Source organism: Gymnogyps californianus, chromosome 14 (genome assembly GCF_018139145.2).
Source record: "Gymnogyps californianus isolate 813 chromosome 14, ASM1813914v2, whole genome shotgun sequence".
Lineage (NCBI taxonomy): Eukaryota > Metazoa > Chordata > Aves > Accipitriformes > Cathartidae > Gymnogyps > Gymnogyps californianus.
The window spans coordinates 13992150-14010825 of NC_059484.1; the positions used below are offsets into that span (position 1 = coordinate 13992150).

At 55.5% G+C, this 18676-nt stretch overlaps 1 protein-coding gene across 1 annotated transcript; it reads left to right on the forward strand.

Moving 5' to 3' along the window:
- Positions 1 to 4164: 4164 nt before the first annotated feature.
- Positions 4165 to 18103, forward strand: LOC127021970 (LON peptidase N-terminal domain and RING finger protein 1-like). Its single transcript, XM_050905345.1, has 12 exons — positions 4165 to 4521; positions 8306 to 8424; positions 9085 to 9207; positions 9968 to 10099; positions 10846 to 10981; positions 11766 to 11859; positions 13531 to 13645; positions 14291 to 14412; positions 14825 to 14983; positions 15893 to 16055; positions 16145 to 16291; positions 17422 to 18103. The coding sequence occupies exons 1-12, from the start codon at positions 4221 to 4223 to the stop codon at positions 17617 to 17619; spliced, it is 1809 nt and encodes a 602-aa protein (XP_050761302.1). The 5' UTR covers positions 4165 to 4220; the 3' UTR covers positions 17620 to 18103.
- Positions 18104 to 18676: the final 573 nt, after the last annotated feature.

Sequence of the window (18676 nt, forward strand, 5' to 3'; positions counted from 1 at the left end):
CCAGGAGTTCAGGCATAAGCCCAGTTACATGAGCAATGAGGTAACATTACATCGCAGCTCTGTGTCCCACCAATCCGTGTGATAGTCAACTCAGTTCTCTAGGAATGATGATGCCTCAGGCAAAGCCTGTATGACTCAGAAGGGAAAGTATTAAAGTTTTCTTTAAAGGAAAATATTAAAGTTTTCTTTAATTCCCCAACCCTGTTTACATCTGATCCTCCTTACTGAGAGAGTCAGGGCTTCTCTGAGCTCTCAAGCAGCAGAGTTTCAGGACCCAGGAACAATACCGTGTCATTTATATGGTTGCTCCCTGCCCAACACCTAGTCAGCACAGTGCAGACCTCAAATACCAAACATCAAGGAGCAGCGTGGCAATCTGCTTGCCTCTGCCTGAGAGAAAAGCAGGCATGGAGCAGCTCCCCTTATTGAATACAGAGACCTGAAAGAAAATGTGCTTGTTATAAAAGACGAGTCGTCACTGCAGACGAAGAATTTCCCACACCACCTGCTTTGACTTCCTTTTGCTTCACTTCCCAGGACCGGCTTTGAACCGCGTGTGGCAAATGGAGAAACCTGGTGGTTGAATAACATCCTGGATCTAGAAACACTATGATGCAAAGAAAGCAAAAATTCCAGGAAGCTGATGTGTTTGTTGACAGGCTGGGAGGGGTATGATGCAAATAACTCCCTGCATGTTATTTGCATGTACTGAGGTGTAAAAAATAATTCCTTAGGTCAACTCTCAAGGCTTGCAGACAAGCCAGGATCCAGGTGCAGCGCTGCTGAAAGGGTGCTGTAAACCATGGGGGCACAAGTGGGTCTGCCCAGATGCTGCGGCTGGATTTGGCCCTGGCTCTTTGCCTGATCACCCAGCAGGCTGCACTGGCTCTTACACATCCGTGCCACCATCAGTCGCGCATGGCCCTTGCTGATGGCAACGCTCCTCCTCAGCTGGGATGCCAACGCTTTCCTCCTTCCGCTGCTTTTGAAACAGGGAAACTTGTTTTACCTCTGTGCAACAGGACTTTCAGGTCTGATGGTGACAGCCTCATCCGTGAAGGAGGCGGTTGGCGGGCAGAGCGGGGATAGCTGTGTGTAAAAGGGGTCATGACATTCAGGGTGCATATTCCGGTTTAGCAAGTGCTTGTGGTGCCTTTGAAGACACCCTAAGGAACACACAGGTCTCTTCCCTCCGAACAAAAAAAGGCACCACTGGGAAGGTGCTGTCACCTCTGAGCCACTCCTTAATCCCTAATGTGTCAAAATCAAATGTCAACATTTGCAACAAATACTTATGCACTAAAAATGAGCAAATAGCTGGTGTGAAATCCCTGATCCCCATGTTGCACCGTCAACAGTCTGGACCACATTAGTGAGGCTGTACTCGAGCCGAAGCACAAGCGGCACGTGTGGCTGGGAGCCAGAGGAGGAGCTGGTTTCCCCTGCAGCAACACCTGGAACTCCTCACCCTGCACTGACCCTGGGCTGTTTCCCACCTTTAAAGTAAAAAAAAAAATTATAAAATAAATCCTATTGTGCTTTGCAAATAGTTCCTAAACACAGTGCGATCTGTTCTGCATTACGCAAAACGTGAAGTCCTCATCTGGCCAGCAGAATGATTAGCATTAAGCATTTAAAGCTTTTTTAATTTTTTTTTTTTTTTGCAGTTATGTACTGAGTCAGCACAAACACACCAGTGACCAGGGAAAGCATTTGGAGTTCAGAACCAGCTCAGCTTTGGACGGAATGAAGAAAACAAATTGTTCTTGTGCTGGTGCTAATGAAGCCTGGTTTCCAATGGACTCACATGTTGTGGTTGATTGATTTTTAACTGCATTATGCAAAGGCAGCGGCATGTCCTTTGCTCTCCAAAGGTGCTGGTGAGCCCACACATGTGAGAATGGGTGCGGAGTGAATCAGGAGGTGAGGAAAAGAACAAGGCAGGTCCCAGGAAACAGCCCGGTGTCTCCCAGAGGAGCTGGCTGGGGTGATGAAAGATGCTATGCTCCTCACCTGACACTGGCTCCCTGTGGCAGAGGGCTGCTGCTCCCAAGCTGAGCCACACAAACAGGTTATGGGAGCACTCTGCAAGCACATCGCTGCAAAGTTGGCTGGGGTAGCTAAAATGACCCTCATTTCACAGCTCAGGAGCCACGAACGTGTCCTTCTTGAGGGGTAATCTGGAGGTAAGACTGGTGAGGACTCCCTGGTGGCAATCTTTTGTTTTAGTGAATAGCCAGGTTTTGGTGGAAAAACTAGCCATGGCGAGAACTAAATCATGAGAGGACAGTGTCTGGTGTGAAAGAGCCTTGCCCATCTGAGAAATGCCCGTGGGAGAACTGCTGGGGGAAGTGATGTGGCAGGTGCCTCTGGGAGGGCAACCAAAGACTGATCCTGTGGATGGAGAATATGGAAAATGTCCCCCGCAGGGCAGAGTCCCTGACACCTCCACAATGCTCCCGGGGCGACTGCTGTCCCTAACGACATGGTCAGGAGGTGTTCGGGGCTGTGCTGCTAAACATTGCCTGAGATTTCTCCACTCTAAAGGGATCAAAAAGATAACGGAGCAAGCAGTGAAGCGTTCCAAGCCCACATAAAATACTTAGTTGTTGAGCTTTTAAAGCCACTCATGAGCTGTTTAATGTAATCACAGTAGATTTTGAAACAAAACCTGCTCCACAGCCCAAACCTCTGCCAGCCACTCCCTTAGTGGGGCATGGGTTTCACTGGCACTCACGTCCTACTCATGATCTCCATCCCTGAGCATCCCTTCCAGTGCGTGCATGGGTTCAGTTTGTTTTTGGGGACACACAAGAGCCCTCGGGGAATGTGCATCATCCTTATATAAAGTCTGATCTCCTAAGCTCCAGAGCTGCCAGATTTCAGCTGTTTTTCCCAGAACCTGCTATGCAAGAGCTGCTGGCTCCTCGCTGTATGGCTGCGTGGCAGGGGGATGCATCTGCCTTGGGACACAGAGCCTAACCTGGGGGTCTGTGAGTGGTAAGGAGACCTTCCCCATGGAGGGTCTGAACTGGTTCAGTTCTGGTTAAGTAGAGCATGTGGGGGAGATGCAGTTTCCCATCTACACTGGAGGGACACCCCGTTCCCCCAAAACATCCTGCCATGACGGAGCTGCATAGTGGGGTCTGCAAAGGCGTCCTTGGTGTGCCCCAGCCTCACCAGCCCCGGCTGCTCTGGAGCACCGCAACACCCTGCACCCCAGTCCTGCTCTGGAGACCCTCAGCTAGCTCAGGCACCCTGTGCCCTGGGCTGCTCCTAAGCACCCCAGCTATCCAGTGCCCCAGCCGCTCTGGAGCATCCCACCCTCCTGTTCCCATTCCAGAGCACCCTGTGTCCCCCAGGCCTTGTGCCCCAGCCCTGCTCCGCAGCACCCCAGATACCCCAGGCAGCCCGCACCATGGGCTGGCTCCAAAGTGCCTTGGCCCTACTCCAGAGCACCCCAAAACATCCCCCAGCACTTTGCACCCCAGTCCTGCTTGGGAGTGCCCCAGATCCCCCCAGGGACCCTACGCCCCAGCGGGTCCGGAGAGCTCTCCAGCACCCCCCGCACGGCTTCACACTCGACTGCCCCAACTTGTACTCTGCACCCCGCCTGCTCCAGAGACCCCCAACACCCCCGCGTCCCGGCTCTGGGGATCGGCACCGGAGCCCCCCAACACCCCCGGGGCGCTGCTCAGCAGCCCGTGCCCGACCCCACGCCGGGCTCCGCGCCCCCCCCCCGCCCGCCCGGGGCCGCCCCCCGCTCCGCGGCGCCCCCGGTACCGCCGGCTCCGTTACGAAACGCGGCCGGGGCGGGGCGGGGCGGCGTAACGCGGCGGCGGCGGCGGCAGCCAATGGCGGCCCCGGCAGCTCCGCCACCGGCGCCCCCCGCCGGTTCGGCTCGGGGGGGTCCTGCCCCGGCGGGGCGGGACGGGACGCGCCGGGACGGGACGCGCCGGGACGGGAGGCGCAGCCCTGCGCCGGGCCGTACGGGGCGGGAGCCGCGGGGAGGGTGGGCAGAGCCGGGCGGAGCGGAGCGGGGCAATGCGCGGGGACCCGGCGGCGGCCGGGGTGTGCGGGCACCGCTGGCCCTAAGGGCAGCTCCCCCCTCGTCGGCTGCAACTGCTGCGATGAGCCGCGGCCCCCCCAGCCCGCCCTCCCCACCCCGGGGGGGGAGCCCCGCCCGGCAGCCCCTCGGCCCCGGGAGCGGGGGCTTGGACATGCTGCGCTGCCCCTCCTGCCTCCTCCTCCTCTGGGAGCCGGTGACCGTGTCCTGCGGTCACTCTTTCTGCAAGCCGTGCCTCGGGGGGGCCGTGCCCTCCCGCTGCCCCCTGTGCCAGGAGAGGCTGAAGCTGCTGGGCGTCGGGGCGGCGAGGTGCAACGTGGTGCTCTGCGGCCTCCTGGAGAAATGCGTGGAGCAGGAGAGCCGGCTGGCCTGGCTGGCCGCACGCATCCGGGACCGACTCACCCGTGGGGATGCACGGGAAGCGCTGAGGATGGCTCAGAAAGGGGTCGAGCTGGGTAAGCACCAGTGGGCCGGAGGGGCTGGCGGGGTGTGTTGGGGGATGCGGATGCTGGGTGTGAGGGGCCAGCCCTACAGCTGAGACGAGGATGCGCAGGCTGTGCTGTTGGAGCAGGCGGGTACCAACGTGAGTCACTTTTTGTCCCAGCACCACAGTGCCCTCCGAGCCTGCACGGTCCAGAGCTGGGAGTCCTGGGAAGCTGGAAGTGTTGGAAAGGCAGGGCTGGTGGGGATGGGGACTGGGGATCCAGGTGCTGGGCATTTCTCCCATGTCCGGATGGGTTGATGGGAGGAGGCGGGTGGCCGGGCAAGCCCCGCCGCTCATCTTGGCTGCCAGGGCTGCGGGCAGGGCAGGGTGCACAGCTTGCGTCCCATCTGCCACATGCTTCTGGTGTTAGCAAGCAGCCGGAGAGGAAAGAGCATCAAATAGCTTCTTGAATCTTGCCGCCCAGCAATATTTCAGGGTCAGAGAAAGAGCTCTGCCCAGGCGGGTGGCCATTATGTAAAGTGGCTGAGACTTTTCCAGTCTGGGACAGACATGTCCTCGTCCCCAGAGCCTGGCCAGGACACAGCCTTGGCTGACCTCCTGTGCCAGCCCCATGGTGCAGGGCAGCCCCCTGTCCCGGCCCCCTTCTGCAACCGGCTCTGGAGAGACATGTGCCTGCAGGGTCAGGATCGGGCCCAGGGGGGTTGATCTGCTTTAATGTGTGGCTGTAAGTGGATTTCTTGGAGAGTAATGCTTAAATAAAAGGGGTTATACAATGCTTCTGGAGCAGGGGGTTGGGGCGGCGAAGTCCTTTCTCCACCAGCGTTTCTATGACAGCAGTCAGCTCTCCTCCCGCGGCGCAGACACTTATTCATTGCCCGCTGCAAGACAAGTGCCAGAGGTTCAGGGTATGCCTGGAGCCAAAGGGCTGAGCCGGCTGGCCGATCCTGGTGTTGGCAGCAGAAAGCACGTCCCTTTATGCAACCTCCCAAGGCATCTGTCTCGTACCCTGTGCACCCGTCCTTCAACACAAACGCAAGTGCACAGTTCTCTAGTACTGTTTTACCTATTGCCAGGCTTTTGTTTGATTGGGGTGTACAATTATGTATCTTTTTTAAAAGCCTCTGTAAGTATAAAGAGGAAACGTTGCAAGCTCTGTCCTCAGTCTTCCCTGCATGCTCCGTTCCCTGAAGGACAGGGGAAGTCCGGCTTAGGGCAACGAGGAAATTGCCGTCACAGTCGCAGCTCCTGTAAACCTGCGCTTGCTGGTGCTGCTCAGGCTCAGCCACGTGGGTGGTGCTTTCGGGACGTGTTTTCCAGCTCCTGCAGCCTGCAGATCGCTTTCAGGCTGTGCGACTTCTTACGGGCTCCCCTTTGCTTTCAAACATAACCACTGATAAATGTTCGACCCACAAGAATGGGGTTTTTTTGTGGTTCAGCGTTGCACTGCAAGCCAGTTTGCAGTGCCTTGCTCAGCCCAGCCCGCAGAGCAGCTCTCTTTGCTTGGGAGAAAATAAATTGTCAACTTTTTATGTTCTGTTTTTCTAAGTGAACAAAAAAAATGCACTGTAATGCGTAACACAGGAGGCCTCCCGACATGCCTGGAGCTGGGAGGCTGGGGAGCGCTGTCAGTCACTCATCGGCTGCCGGGGCAGCCAGCTGGCTTACGTCTCTAATGTCTAATAACATCATAGATCAAAAATAGCTGCAGCAGAAGAGAAATGCAGAATTCATAGCCCCATTTTACACACCTTTTTTTTGCCAAATCAGTCGCTTTATTGCCAGGCTGTGCAAACGTTTGAATGGGTTTGCCCACATGGAAAATAAGCCTCTAGACTTTGTACCCATTTGTTCATCCCTACCTGTCGTTAGGGGCTGGAATATTTCATCTCTGGATGCGTGCTTGTGGGACAGGGTACCAAGCAGCAAGTTCCCATGTTTCCTGACTTGAGCCCTAAGGTCCTGGCTAACATTATAAATGAAAATAAGCTCTGAGGGATCAGGTGTTGCTCTGCTGCACAGCTCAGTGTGGCCAGTGCAGCCTCGGTGCAGGAGCAGCTGGGCCTGGGCTCTCTGCTGCTCTCTGGGTTATGGTGGCACCAGGTAGAGAGCAAGGTCTCCCTGTGCTCCACGCTGGGCACGGGGAACAAGGAGGCAATAGCCGCAGCAGAGCTTCCTCCTCCCTGATAAGATGTGTCGGGCGCCTGGGCAGATCAGCGGGCGCCTGGGCATGGTGATGGCAGAGGCAGGCAGGGGTGCGGGCACACGCTGGCTTCCTGCGCCCTGCTGTCACGGGGCTGCTAGTCCGGACCTGCAGCTCGCTGGCAGAGCTGCATCAGCGCCGTGTTTGAACTGGGGCAGGAGGAAAGGCTGCCGGGGTCGGGAGCACTGGAGACATCATCAGCAACGATGTCTCCTGATGATTGCAGATGGGCTGCTGGCCAGGCCCTTGGACCCGGCTCGCCCTGGAGGGAGCTGCTGGCCCTTCAGCAAGGTGATGTTGCCCGCACCTCTTTGCCACAGTAAATGCAGCATCAGTGCCTGCAAATAGTGCCTAATTTATGATACAAGGTTGGCCTCAGAGCCAGCGTCCTGCAGGGCTACCACACGTGCTGACCGTGCTGGACCTACCATCGTCCCACGGGGAGCCGGGAGCCAGCGGGGACCTGCGGGACACTGGAAGCCTCCCCAAAGGGGCCGGGGAGCAGCAGGTCCCTGACCCCAGCCCTCAGCTGCTGTCAGGTAATGCTCAGCGCTGGGGGGGGCACAGGGCTGGGTGCACAGACCCGTTGCCTTAGCTGGAAAGCCAGCACAGCACTGGATGTAGGTCACCTCCACGGCAAGCTGTGATATAACGGGGTGGGTCTGGGAATCTCTGCAGTTCAAACTCACAAACATTACCACACCTGATTACTCCATGAGTGTGGGCTTTTGGGGTGCTGCTTGCTCGTACTCCCCGACATCCCCCACCCCAATTCCCCTGCTGACAGTGCTGGTAGGAAGGAAGGTCTTTATGGGGTTTCCCTGAGGCAGGAAAACTGCCTGTTACTTAGGAGCAGGAGCGTGTGGGGCACCCAGCACTGTGACACCTGCGGGAGCTGTGCGCTGCCCCCCCCCCCCCCGCCCCGAGATCCCATCAGTGACATCTCGCTGACAAGGAACTGAATGCTTAGTTCCCTTCCTCTGTTTTGGGAAATCTCAGCCTTTTCTCATACTTGGAAACCCCGAGTCACGTGGTGGGGGCAGATGCTTGCACCCTCCCTGGTTTCTCCTCTGCCCCGGGAGAGTGGTGGCAGCCAGGTGGGTCTGGGAGGCTCCCTGGTGTTTTGGAAATTCAGGTCTTCGTAGCTGCAGGCTTGTTTGGTAACATTTTATTGTGGCTCTGCTCGGTGAATCACATTGCAGAGCCTCCCGTGGCAACAGCCCCCGTAGGGACTACGTGTATGGTACAGCCTTTGTGCTGCATCCTGAAAGGATGGATGAGAGCCCAGATCCCAGCATGGCTGAGCCCCAAGGCAGTGGTGGGGCTCCTTGGCTGAGGGCGTTCGGGGGAGATGGGGAAAAACAAAGGGAAGAGCCTCAAAGAGTTTAAAACTAGATATTTAGGGGAAATAACTTCCTTGCAGAGACTTACGAGGCCAGTGACTCCTGCCAAAGAGGAGCGCAGGAGCTGGCTGTGCTCAGCGCGAGGCAACGGCGCAGGGGCTGTCCCACTGTGGTGGCATCTCCCCGGCCTCATCCAGCCCCACTGCCTCACCATGGACTCAATACATGAGTGACGACATTTCTCTTTCCAGCCCCAGACGCCAGCTCCCTGCGGCTGTGCCGGGCAGAGGCGTTCGCGGCGTTGGGCCAGCACCCGCGGGCGCTGGAGGACTTGGACACTGTGTGCAGGGCTGAGCCTGGAAAGCATGAGGTGAGCGGAGGGGAGGCCCCATCGGCCAGCTGCGCTTGGAGCCAAATCTTACTGTACAGGAGCAGTTTCCCCCTTTCCTGAATTCTCCTCGCCATTGGATTTATCCTGCTCAGAAATACACTTGCCAGACCCATTAAGTTGCAACTCCAGGCTGGAAGCGCTGCGTTGCGCTAATGGGAGAGGTCCGGCGCCGTGTCCGTCCTTGCTTGCGTGCAGGCGGTGAGGGCACGTAGCCGTGCTGGTGCGCAGGATCGCAGCTGGGGGCTCGGGGAAGTGTTGGCTGGAGGCTGAGCTGCCCTTGGAGAAATCAGCCCTGGGAGCTCGCTTGCTGATTTGTGAAGCACTGGTTGGGAATACTTTTGCGGCTTCGAAGGCAGAAGCCCTTGACTCCTCTAGGTCTCTGTAGGGTTTGTTTGCTTGGCTTTTGCAACTGCTGCATTTTGGGAGAGTCCTGTTTTATGGGTACCTGGCCGCGGGTGGACCTGCCTTTTTTAGACAAGTCTGGGCATGGGAGCAGCGATGTGTCTGGGTGCTTTGGCCTGGGATGGGAGCAGGCAGGAGGCTGGATGGAGATTCCCTCAGGGCTCACATGGGAGCTTAAGGGGCATATGCTCAGCTGGTCACTGTCTCATAGTCACTGCAGGTTTTTCTGCTCTGCAGGGCTTCTTCAGGAAAGGGAAGGTGCTTCTGGAGATGGGACAGAGAGCTGAAGCCCTGCTGGTATGGGAACACTGCCTGACACTCAGTCCCCATTTCCACCCTGCTCGGAGAGAGATGCAGAAGGTGCGTGGGCCATACAGTGGCGGGGTCCTGTGCCCTCACATCACACAGGGAGATGCCCTTGTCCTCTGAAGGACTCGAATCCATCATGGTCATGCTGCTCTGGCCAGCAGTGGGATCAAGGGAGGTCGGGTCCTGGTCCAAGACCCTTCCCATCACTCTGATGCAGGTTCATCCGTGAAGAGAACTCCCCTTCCTCAGTCCATATCTTCAAGTCTCAGGTTTTGCGGGGTTTAGATGCTGACATGGTACAAGGTGGGCTTTGAGGCAGCATCAGTAGTCACCCAAGGCAAAGCAGTCAGCTGAAAGCTGCCACTGGAGAGCCAGCGTCTTTTCTGCAGATGATTTCAGGCCAGCACCTACCCGTGTACCAAAATCACTGTCACTGGTGGGGCCTCTGCCGGTGTCCTTGGCATGGGGACTTCATGCCATGAGTGGACCCTTGCCCTCCAGGAGGGAAAGGGCAGAGGAATGACCTTGTACCCCCCACAGCTCACTCCCTTCCTGCTCTGTGTGGGTGATGGAGAACATCGCTCCCAGCCCTTAAAATACACCATTTTGTTCACTGCCTCCTGCTGCTTTCTTCCTTATGTGCTGCTAAGGCATTTGTTTGAGAGAGAGCTCAGCCAGCGCTGAAACAAGTAACCCTAACGTGCCCTGTGGCAAGCAGGAGGCTGCTTCGGGGAAAGAGGGAGCCTGGCAACCCACCCACCTCCCTGCTTCCTTCTCCCAGCACCCCCTGAGCCCCACTTTCTCCTTGCAGATCCTCATGCGAGAGGATACTCCTCAGCCACGCATGGCTGCTGCATGCCTGGGTGATGCTCACTGGGGCTTGACTGGTCCTCAGGTCGATGGAGGGAGCCCTGCGCTCCCATCGTCTTCCGCACAAGCTCAGGTAAGAGAGCCTGCAACAATCTGAGTCTGCGATGGGACTTAATGTCCCTCTGGGACATCCCAAATTGGGGTTTTCCAGTGTTGGGAAAGGAGGTGTGATAAGGGGAGGCTGTGCAGGACCATAGCCGCGTGCACGTGGCTGCGTGCTGGGATGAGAAGCTGCAGGTAGTGGAGGGTGGAAGAGCAAAAACACCATCAGAACTGATGCTGCGGAGGCTGGGGAAACAGAGGAGGCTCTTTCTGTCTCCATTCCTCTCCCAGTTTTATTCTGCAGTACTTCTGGTAAGATCTTAGACTCTCATTGTGTTTAAAACACCTAAGTCACACTACATTCAGGGGAGAAAAAAAGGAAATATCAGTTTTAATAGTTATTTTTCATCCAAAATCCACATTTGAGAACAGTTCAGACCATTAGCAGCTATTAAGGAAAGCTCATCTTTTGCTCTTTGCCTTCTATAGACAAATTTGGCAGGTTTGGAGAGAGGGGGAAATCAGAGAAAATGATCTCAGATACACCCAAATAACAGGTGGTACCTCTGGACAGAGTAAACCCATGTTTTTTTAACCATGAGATGAGCAGGAATGTCTGAAGGCCACACTCTCCTGCTGTCCTGCAGATGCAAGATGTTAATATACAGCAACACACCAGAAAGCCTCCCGGTGCTGTTGGGCTTGGTGGGACAGATGGGGCTGTGCATTCAAAGGGAGAAGAGGTTTTGGGCTCGATTTCATCTTTGCTGTGCCTAGGATCAGGAGGGAGAGCCAGCGGATGGCAGAGGGGACGCTGGGTCTGAGCACGGCCAGGGGACAGCCACCCTTTCCCAGCCGGGGCGACGGCAGGAACCGGAGACTTCGGCAGAGAGGCAGGGCTGCTGGTTGGTAGGTGAGTGTCGTCAAAAGTACCAAAATCTTGTCTCATGCAAAATACTTGTTTAAAATCCATTTTGGCTCTGAAAACTTAGTGTTTGCGCTGTGTGCCAGCTCAGCGAGCAGACACCCCAGGGGCACACAATGGGGCAGCTCTGGCCAGCGCATTCGCTGCTTCTCTTGCATGCGAGGAGGATCCGATCTTCCTCTCTTGAGCTGGTGAACTTACACCAAACTTTGGGTCTAGCTTGGTGAAAAGTTCTTGCTAAAGCCAGACATCGCTTGTTCCCTGTGTGGAGTCAGGGAGAGGCTTCCTTTGGTTCCCATGGGTTTAGATTTAGATTAAATTCCCTTGCGAGGGACGTGGCGTGCCGTGCGTTGGGGGAAGCGGCACCTCCATTGGCATTAACTTGCCATCAGCATCCAGCCAGATGGCTGCCACGTACCCGGGTTTGCGTAAAGCGGTGATGATGACTCGTGGCAGGTCTCCAGAGACCTCCATCTGGGAGCTGCTTAGGCCACGTCACTGCCCAGTGCCTCAGTTTCCCTGCTTGCAAAAGGAGGTAGGGAGATACCACCTTCCTCTACCAAGTACCACGAGACCCACTGATGTAAAAGCTATGGATGAACACAGGTGGATTAATAGAGGGGTTTATGTCACATTTCCTAGCGTTTTAACTTTCAAAGCACTTAGTGTAGCAGTTGACTACTTACACCTCAGAACAAGGTCAGAAAGCAAAGATTAATTTTCAGTATTGAAATGGGGGGTCGTCTTCTCTTTCCTTCTCTTTTGCCACTAGATAACGAAGAGGAAACAGCAGCAGCGAAGTGTACCCAGCCGTGCCTTGGCGAGCTGCTGAGCGTATCTGACTTGGAGTGCTCCCTCTGCATACGGTGAGTTCTCTGGCCAGAGAGCTTTTAGGATGAAGAATTAGCACCTGCTGGGTTTTCTTTCCTGGTGTGGATCTTTCTTCACATCTTAATAGCAAACTCAGTCGCCAGTACTGCTGAAACGCAGGTTTCAGTAGAGATAAGAGATAAGAGGGAAGACAGAGGCATGCTTTGCCCTGCCAGGCTGTAAGAGCTCAAATCGCCCTGTCTCAGGGCGCAGCATCGTTAGGTCTGTATTGCTTGGGACATCGATGTGGAGGTGGGGATGTTCAGTGGGGTCAAAGACTGAAAGTGGTGGTTGTCCTTTGTAACTGCAGGCTGGAACAGGAAGGTGTTGCCCTAGGGAAATACCATCCGTGATAGGGATATTGCAGACCCAGAGGGGAGCATTTCCAAGCTCTGGGCCTGCTGGAGGTGGAAAAGGGGACAGGGTAGAGCCCATGTTTATCTGCTGACTCCGTGGATGGGGAAGGGATGGGTGCTGCCACAGGACATGCTGAAACTAGGCTGTTATTTCTGGCATGTCCCAGGACCTCGAGCCGTTGTGCAAGCGGCTGCTGGCAGATGGCTGGGTGTTGCACTGCCGAACGTGCAAGACGGTCAAGGTCTCCTGTGTGGCGACTTTTTCCAGGTCTGGGCATGGCACAGGGGAATGACACAGGGGAGAGAGAGTTCCAGGCTGTACCTGTTCTGAATTAGGTGAATTTACGTCTCTTCTGAGAGCAGGGAAACATAATGTTCAGGAGGAGTTGGGGCTCAGTGCTGAGCAGGACTTTCCCGAGTCCTTGATCTCATTTCTGGTCCTGGAGCCTTCTGTGAGAAACCTGAGTGCTTGCTGCTGGCTCTGCTCTCGGAGCAGGGGAGAAGGAGGCACTTAGCTGTCGCTGCCTTTTGGGCTACACACCACTGTGGGTGTCTGGGGAGCCTCAGCCTTGCCAGGACCAAGGGGTGCCATGTGTGTACTGATGAGGTCCGCGGGGACCCCACAGGGATGGGGGAGCAGTGCTTAGGCCTGGGACAGTTCTCATCTTACATCATTGTGCAAGTCCGACAGTCTGAGCCCAGACTTCTAATTAAAGGAATAAGCCAGTTAGGAACTTTTACATTAAATTAACAGGAGTTATGAGTAAAGCTTAGCCAATGCAGCTTTAGTGAAGGCGAGTTGCATAGCCATGGGCTGCCACGGCTTGGAAGACACAGTGTGAGTGAGTTTTCCATGGTGTTGCATCCCTGCAGCATCACTGTCTTTGGTGCAGAAGGCTGGTGAAGGCAGGAGATTTCCCTTGAAATGGTAGAGGACATGGGAAATGTCTTGTTCCTGCTGGAAGCAAAATCTGTTGCTCTCAGCCAGGTGATTCAAGGAACATGCAGGTACAAGGCGGGGGATAGCCAGAAGCTGCACGCATGGCTTTGCCCACCCTGACCTGCTCAACCCTTGCAGCACCAGCCTGGACCTCTGCGAGTCCCTGAATGCTTTATGGGTCCCCTTCACCATGGGGCTGAGACCAGCTGGGGTTTCCAAAGCAGGGTGCTGAGCCAGGCCCAGGGAACGACAGCTTTGAGGGCACCCAGCCCTGTGAACAGAGGTTCTGTGAAGTCTCTCTCTGCTGGGCTTACCTGCGCTCCTTCCCCCATGTTGCTCTCTTCGGTCCATTGACGTTGGTCCCTTTGCAGGATGTTCTTTGAGCCGGTGACGACGCCGTGCGGGCACACCTTCTGCAAGGAGTGCCTCGAACGCTGCCTGGACCACCGTCCCAACTGCCCCCTCTGCAAACAGAGCCTGAGAGAGGTGAGGGCATGTGTCCTGTGGGAGGGAGCCCAAGGGAGAGCCGGGGACCGGCTCTGGCTGCCGGCAGTGTGCCCAGGGCTGGGGTGGGAAGGTGCGGTGCTCTCATGTTAGCAGCTCCCTGGCACGGCGGCATCAGCTCCGCTCACGTGGGAATGACCAGACAGTTGATAATTAAGACCAAGAGATTAATTTCCACAAGATGCCACAGTGATTTAGTGAGATTGTAAACAGGACTGAGAGGTAGAGAGAGAGAGAGAAAGAAAGAAGTGAATACTAATTACTTTTAAAAATGGAAATGGATGGAAGACCTGCTAGCCTGGAGATTTGATTTAATCTTTAATGAAAAGAGATTCGGATGAGACCATCAGGGAAATTAGGTTGTCATACAAGGACTGCATCACTGTCAGAGACAGGACGCTGCGTTGGATGGGCTCTGGGTCTGAGCCGCGTCTGGAGGTCTCGTTGGAGCTGACATCCCGTCCTGCTAGATGGCCCGACATCCCCTGATAGGTTTTATCCCTGACTTTGTCTGATCTAAAATTACCCTCAGCTCCAATAGAAGTGAGCGTGATTCAGAGCCCAGCAGGGCCTCAAGGCTCCCCCCCTGCTCTTCTCCAACCTGTTTCTGGGTCTAATTTCTTTCAGTACCTGAAGGCTGGAAGCTACAGCCCCACCGTGCTGCTGCAGGACATCATGCTGGCGACCTTCCCCGCACAGCTGGCTGAGCGCTGGGAGCTGCACCGGGCTGAGATGGCAGAGCTCTCCAAGTAAGCAGGGACCTGCTCCAGTGTGTGTGTGTGTGTGCGTGCATGTGTGTGTGTGCACAGGGGCTGGGAGGGGCTCCGAGGGGGCTGTCCACACCACATACCATTGCTCTGGCTTGGTTCTGCTCAAGTGATGTCTGTCCCACTTCTAGGACCACATCACAGCAGTGCTGGCTGGGTGCGGACGTGTCCCACAGGGCACCTGGGGATGAGGGAGCATCGCTTCAAGGAGCTGTTTTGTGGGCAGAGTCTGTCCTTGGGCTCTTGGTGAGCCAAGTGGAAGCTTTGGTGTTGCTCTGTGCCGGAGCATCGCCTCTTGGGGTAAAGGACAGATCTGGTTTGAAGAGTGGCCATGGCACAAGCCGATGCAGAGCCCTTGGGATGGAATTTCATAGTGGTCTCTCCTGTCCCTCAGCCTGACCAAGAACATCCCCATCTTCGTATGCACGATGTCCTTCCCAGGCATCGCCTGCCCTCTGCACATCTTCGAGCCTCGCTATCGCCTCATGATCCGGCGGTGCCAGGAGACTGGCACGAGGAGGTTCGGCATGTGTATATATGCGAATGGGAAAAGGTGAGCTCCTGGGCAAGGTGGCTTCTCTCTGCCCAGGCTGATTTGCCCCTCTCTGCCCCAGCCCCAAATGTCTAAAATCCTGAGTAGCTCGGAGAGGAGGAACCAGGTGCAATTTCCTATCCCACTGCACCCCGCAGATAAAATCAGCAGGGAGGTGGTGCGTTCCCCACACAGCAGAGTGAAATGGGATCTGCCTGCCTCCTGACATCGCCACCGGCCAGGGAAGGCCCAGTGCTGGAGCTGGGCAGAGCCAGCGGTGGCTGTAAATACGATGGTGTGGGAACAGCTTCTGGCTCAGGACATCTCTGAGCTGCATGATTCCCTGGCTGCGACCTCCAGCTCCTCTTAGTGAGCACTTGAAAATTGCCATATTTCTCATACTTTGTCCTTAACAAGCTGTGAGAGGACATTGGGTTAAATGGGCTTTTGTTTGGTGCAGCGTGGCCATCCTTATGTTCCTGGTGGCACCTCCAGATCTCGGATAGGCTCAGTCTCCAGACTCCTAACCCAAGTACTCTGTTAAATACCTGTTACATGACATATCCTCCCCGTGCTCCAGTCCTGTTCAAGTGCAATGAGATAAATAACAGTTTCTGGGCTTTGGGAGGATGTCTCTGCAAGGGATGGTGTCTTCAGGACCACTGGACATCAGGGCAGTATAAGGACCCAAGTCATTTTGGTATAAGGCAAATCCAAGGGAGCGTGGACAGTGTGCTCAGTATTCCCTGCCCTTTTAGCAGCACATGGTAGCTCAACAGAGTTGAATGAATCTCCGAATTTGCCCCCTCCCAGCCAGCTTGTTCCTGGGCCTTTTTCTCCTTGGAGGTGGTGCCTTCAGGAGAAGCAGCTCTCCCACCACCGGCTGGTATCCCAGCTCAGCCCCTCTTTCCTCTCCCTGGCTCCCTCCAGTTTTGCTGACTACGGCTGCATGCTGGAGATACGGCAGATCGAGCTGCTGCCGGACGGGAGGTCCTTGGTTGACACCATCGGCAGGCGGCGGTTCCGGGTGCTGAGCCGCGGACACAGGGACGGCTACAACACTGCCGACATCGAGTACCTGGAGGACAAGAAGGTGAGGGCATGGCCAGGGCAAAAGACCCCGCTGCGGTGGGACAGAGCCTCCCCATGGACACCTTCTGCATTCCTCTTCCCTCCACGCAGGTGGCCGGGGAGGAGCTGCAGGAGCTGCAGTGCCTGCATGAAAGCACCTACCGCTTGGCTCAGCGGTTCTGTGAGCACGGAGACCTTGCCTCCAGGCACACTTTGATGCAGCATGGACCGCTGCCAGAGAAGGAAGAGGACATCCAGGTAATGCCCCGAGGGAAGGGATGCTCTAAATAGGGTACCTAGAGAGCCTGTGAAGCAGCGCCGTTCCTGTGCCAACCACCCTGCTTCCCCACTCGGCTTCCCCCCAAGATGAGCAAAACAAACCCTGGTTTTCACTCCCGTTACCAGTTACGGCATCTCTCACTCAGAGAGATGGTAGGGCTTGTTTGTTAAAACTGTTTAATGTTTCTTTATGGTTTTAAACTGTTCTTGGAAACTGAGCACTGAGTTTTAAAAGCTTTCCCGGAGTCTTTTCCTAAATGAGAACCGAGAAACTGAACTGTCTGGATTTGAAAACACTTGGGAAAAAAACCCCAAACAAACGGACAAAGAAACGAACTCCACAGCTCAGCGAGTCTGTGGTCTCCTTTCTCATTGTGTTCCTTTGAGACAGCCATAGCTGGCCAGAGGAGAGGAGCTAAGAGGGCAGGATCCAGTTTGCTTATTAAATTGCTCTGACAAATTCAGATTCTGGAGGAAAAAAAAAAATCCCAAAATTTAGTTTTTGCTCCTTTAAGAAAGTGTTTCCTGTCTGGATCGTTACAAATATGCTCTTGCTGGCTTGTCCCAGGCTAAGGCTGTCCGGGCCAGCAGTCGCATCAATGCTGTGCTCAAAATTACAAAACGACTCGTCCTTCTTCAGTTGAATCAAGCATTTCTCTCTTAGTTTGGCTGAGGTTTTAAAAAAGCCGGTTTACAAAAGCACTGCCCAGCGGTTGTGCCTGCCTGGCCTGCACCTCGCTTCTCTGAGTGACGATAAGGCAAATGCCCCAAAAGATAACGACCACGCAGGATTTGGCCCGTGTTTACAAAAAGTGTTGCTTTAGACAAGGAAACGCACAAGATATTTCCTTGTCTCTTTAGTATAGACTTTTTCCCAGTTCCATCTGTGTCTGGAGACTCCCTGAGGAATGCTTGTCTGGAAATTAAATTAGTTTATCCAGCAATTTTGAGCCTGGACAGACAAGAGGGCCATTCAGAGGAATACCTTAGCCAAAGCTGGCATTGCTATCCTGACAAGAGCAACTGTTTCCCATCAGCGATGCCGCCCAAAGGCCACGCATTCACCTTGCAGTTCCTGAGGTGGGGGTCTCTCCCTCTCTCCCCTCCAGGCTTCGGCAGACGGCCCGACATGGTGCTGGTGGCTCATCTCCATCCTGCCCCTTGACCCATCCTACCAGCTGAACCTCTTCTCCACCACCTCCCTGCGTGCTCGCCTCACGCAGCTGCAGCGCATCCTTGCCGCCCTGCTGCAGCAGCCCCCCGCCAGGCACCCGCTGCCCGAGCGCAGCCCCCGGGGCTGCGTCTGAGCCCCCCCGGCCCCCACCCTCTCTGCAGGGGAGACCTCCACCCCTTTGGGTTTCTCTGTGTGTTGCTTCATGGTTTTGCATGTGGTTTGAGCCCCCCCGAAAGCGACCTCAGTGATGAGCTGAGCACCCTCTGCCCAGCTCGGCGGGGCCAGTGCCGCACCGACAGCAACACTACACCGTCCATGCTGCCTCTGGGAGCTGCTCGGTGACACAGCCGTGCCGTGCCATCGGAGGGGGGACTGGGATGGAAAGCTGGGTTGTGTCTCGGGAACCAAAGTCACTTGCTCAGCTGCTTTGGTGCTAAGGAGGACTCTCCTTAGGGCAGAGGACCGAGTGCCAGGATCGCCTCTTCCTCTTTGAAGGACAACGTAGGGTTTTTGGTAGATGATCCTGCTCTGTGCAGCAGATTTTCAGGCTTGGGAGAGGTGGCATTGGGAGGTAGAGAGGTCCCAACAGCTTCCCCCAGCCTCGAGAGCTGACGGCTCTGCCTCCGCTTACGAGTTTGACTTCATTTCTATTCAAACAAGAAGAAAGGTTAAATTAAACAATCCAAAACCCACAGTGCTGCTCATAACCACCTCCATGGCCACACAGTGAGGAGATGATGCTCTCTAAATATGCCCGGGTCAGGACGTCCCTTTCCCACCGCTCTGCTCGGTACTCTGCTGTGTTTGCTGTGCCAAGCTCGCCAGCTGCTTCCCCGGGCCGGAGCCGTGCTGGAGCCTCCCGGCCACTTCCCCAACTGCCGGCTCCACTGCCATGGAGTGCCGTGGGAAGGGGAGGATTTGGCAGCATTGGTGCTTTTCCCCCCACCCAAAGGCTGCTGTTGCCAAGCCTGGCTGGGTTCAGGTTGCGGGGTCGGATGTGGGGGCTGGAAGAAGCCAATGGCGCAAGGGAGTTAAGCCTGGAAGTGGCTTTGTCAGACTTTCCACTCCTTGAATAGTGCAATTTTCCCATGTTCAGTGTTTCTTGTGAACTTTCTGCCTCCTCAGGAGAAAATCAGGATCTGAGCTGAGGCCAGATCCTTGCACTTGGGACCCAAAGCAGTTCAGGATCC

Bases quoted from the DNA above. Each gene is read 5' to 3' on its own strand.
- LOC127021970 (XM_050905345.1), top strand. From the start codon at position 4,221: ATGCTGCGCTGCCCCTCCTGCCTCCTCCTCCTCTGGGAGCCGGTGACC. The intron at 9,208-9,967 runs GTGCGTGGGCCA...TTCTCCTTGCAG, and splicing joins CTCGGAGAGAGATGCAGAAG to ATCCTCATGCGAGAGGATAC. The intron at 16,292-17,421 runs GTAATGCCCCGA...TCTCCCCTCCAG, and splicing joins AGAAGGAAGAGGACATCCAG to GCTTCGGCAGACGGCCCGAC.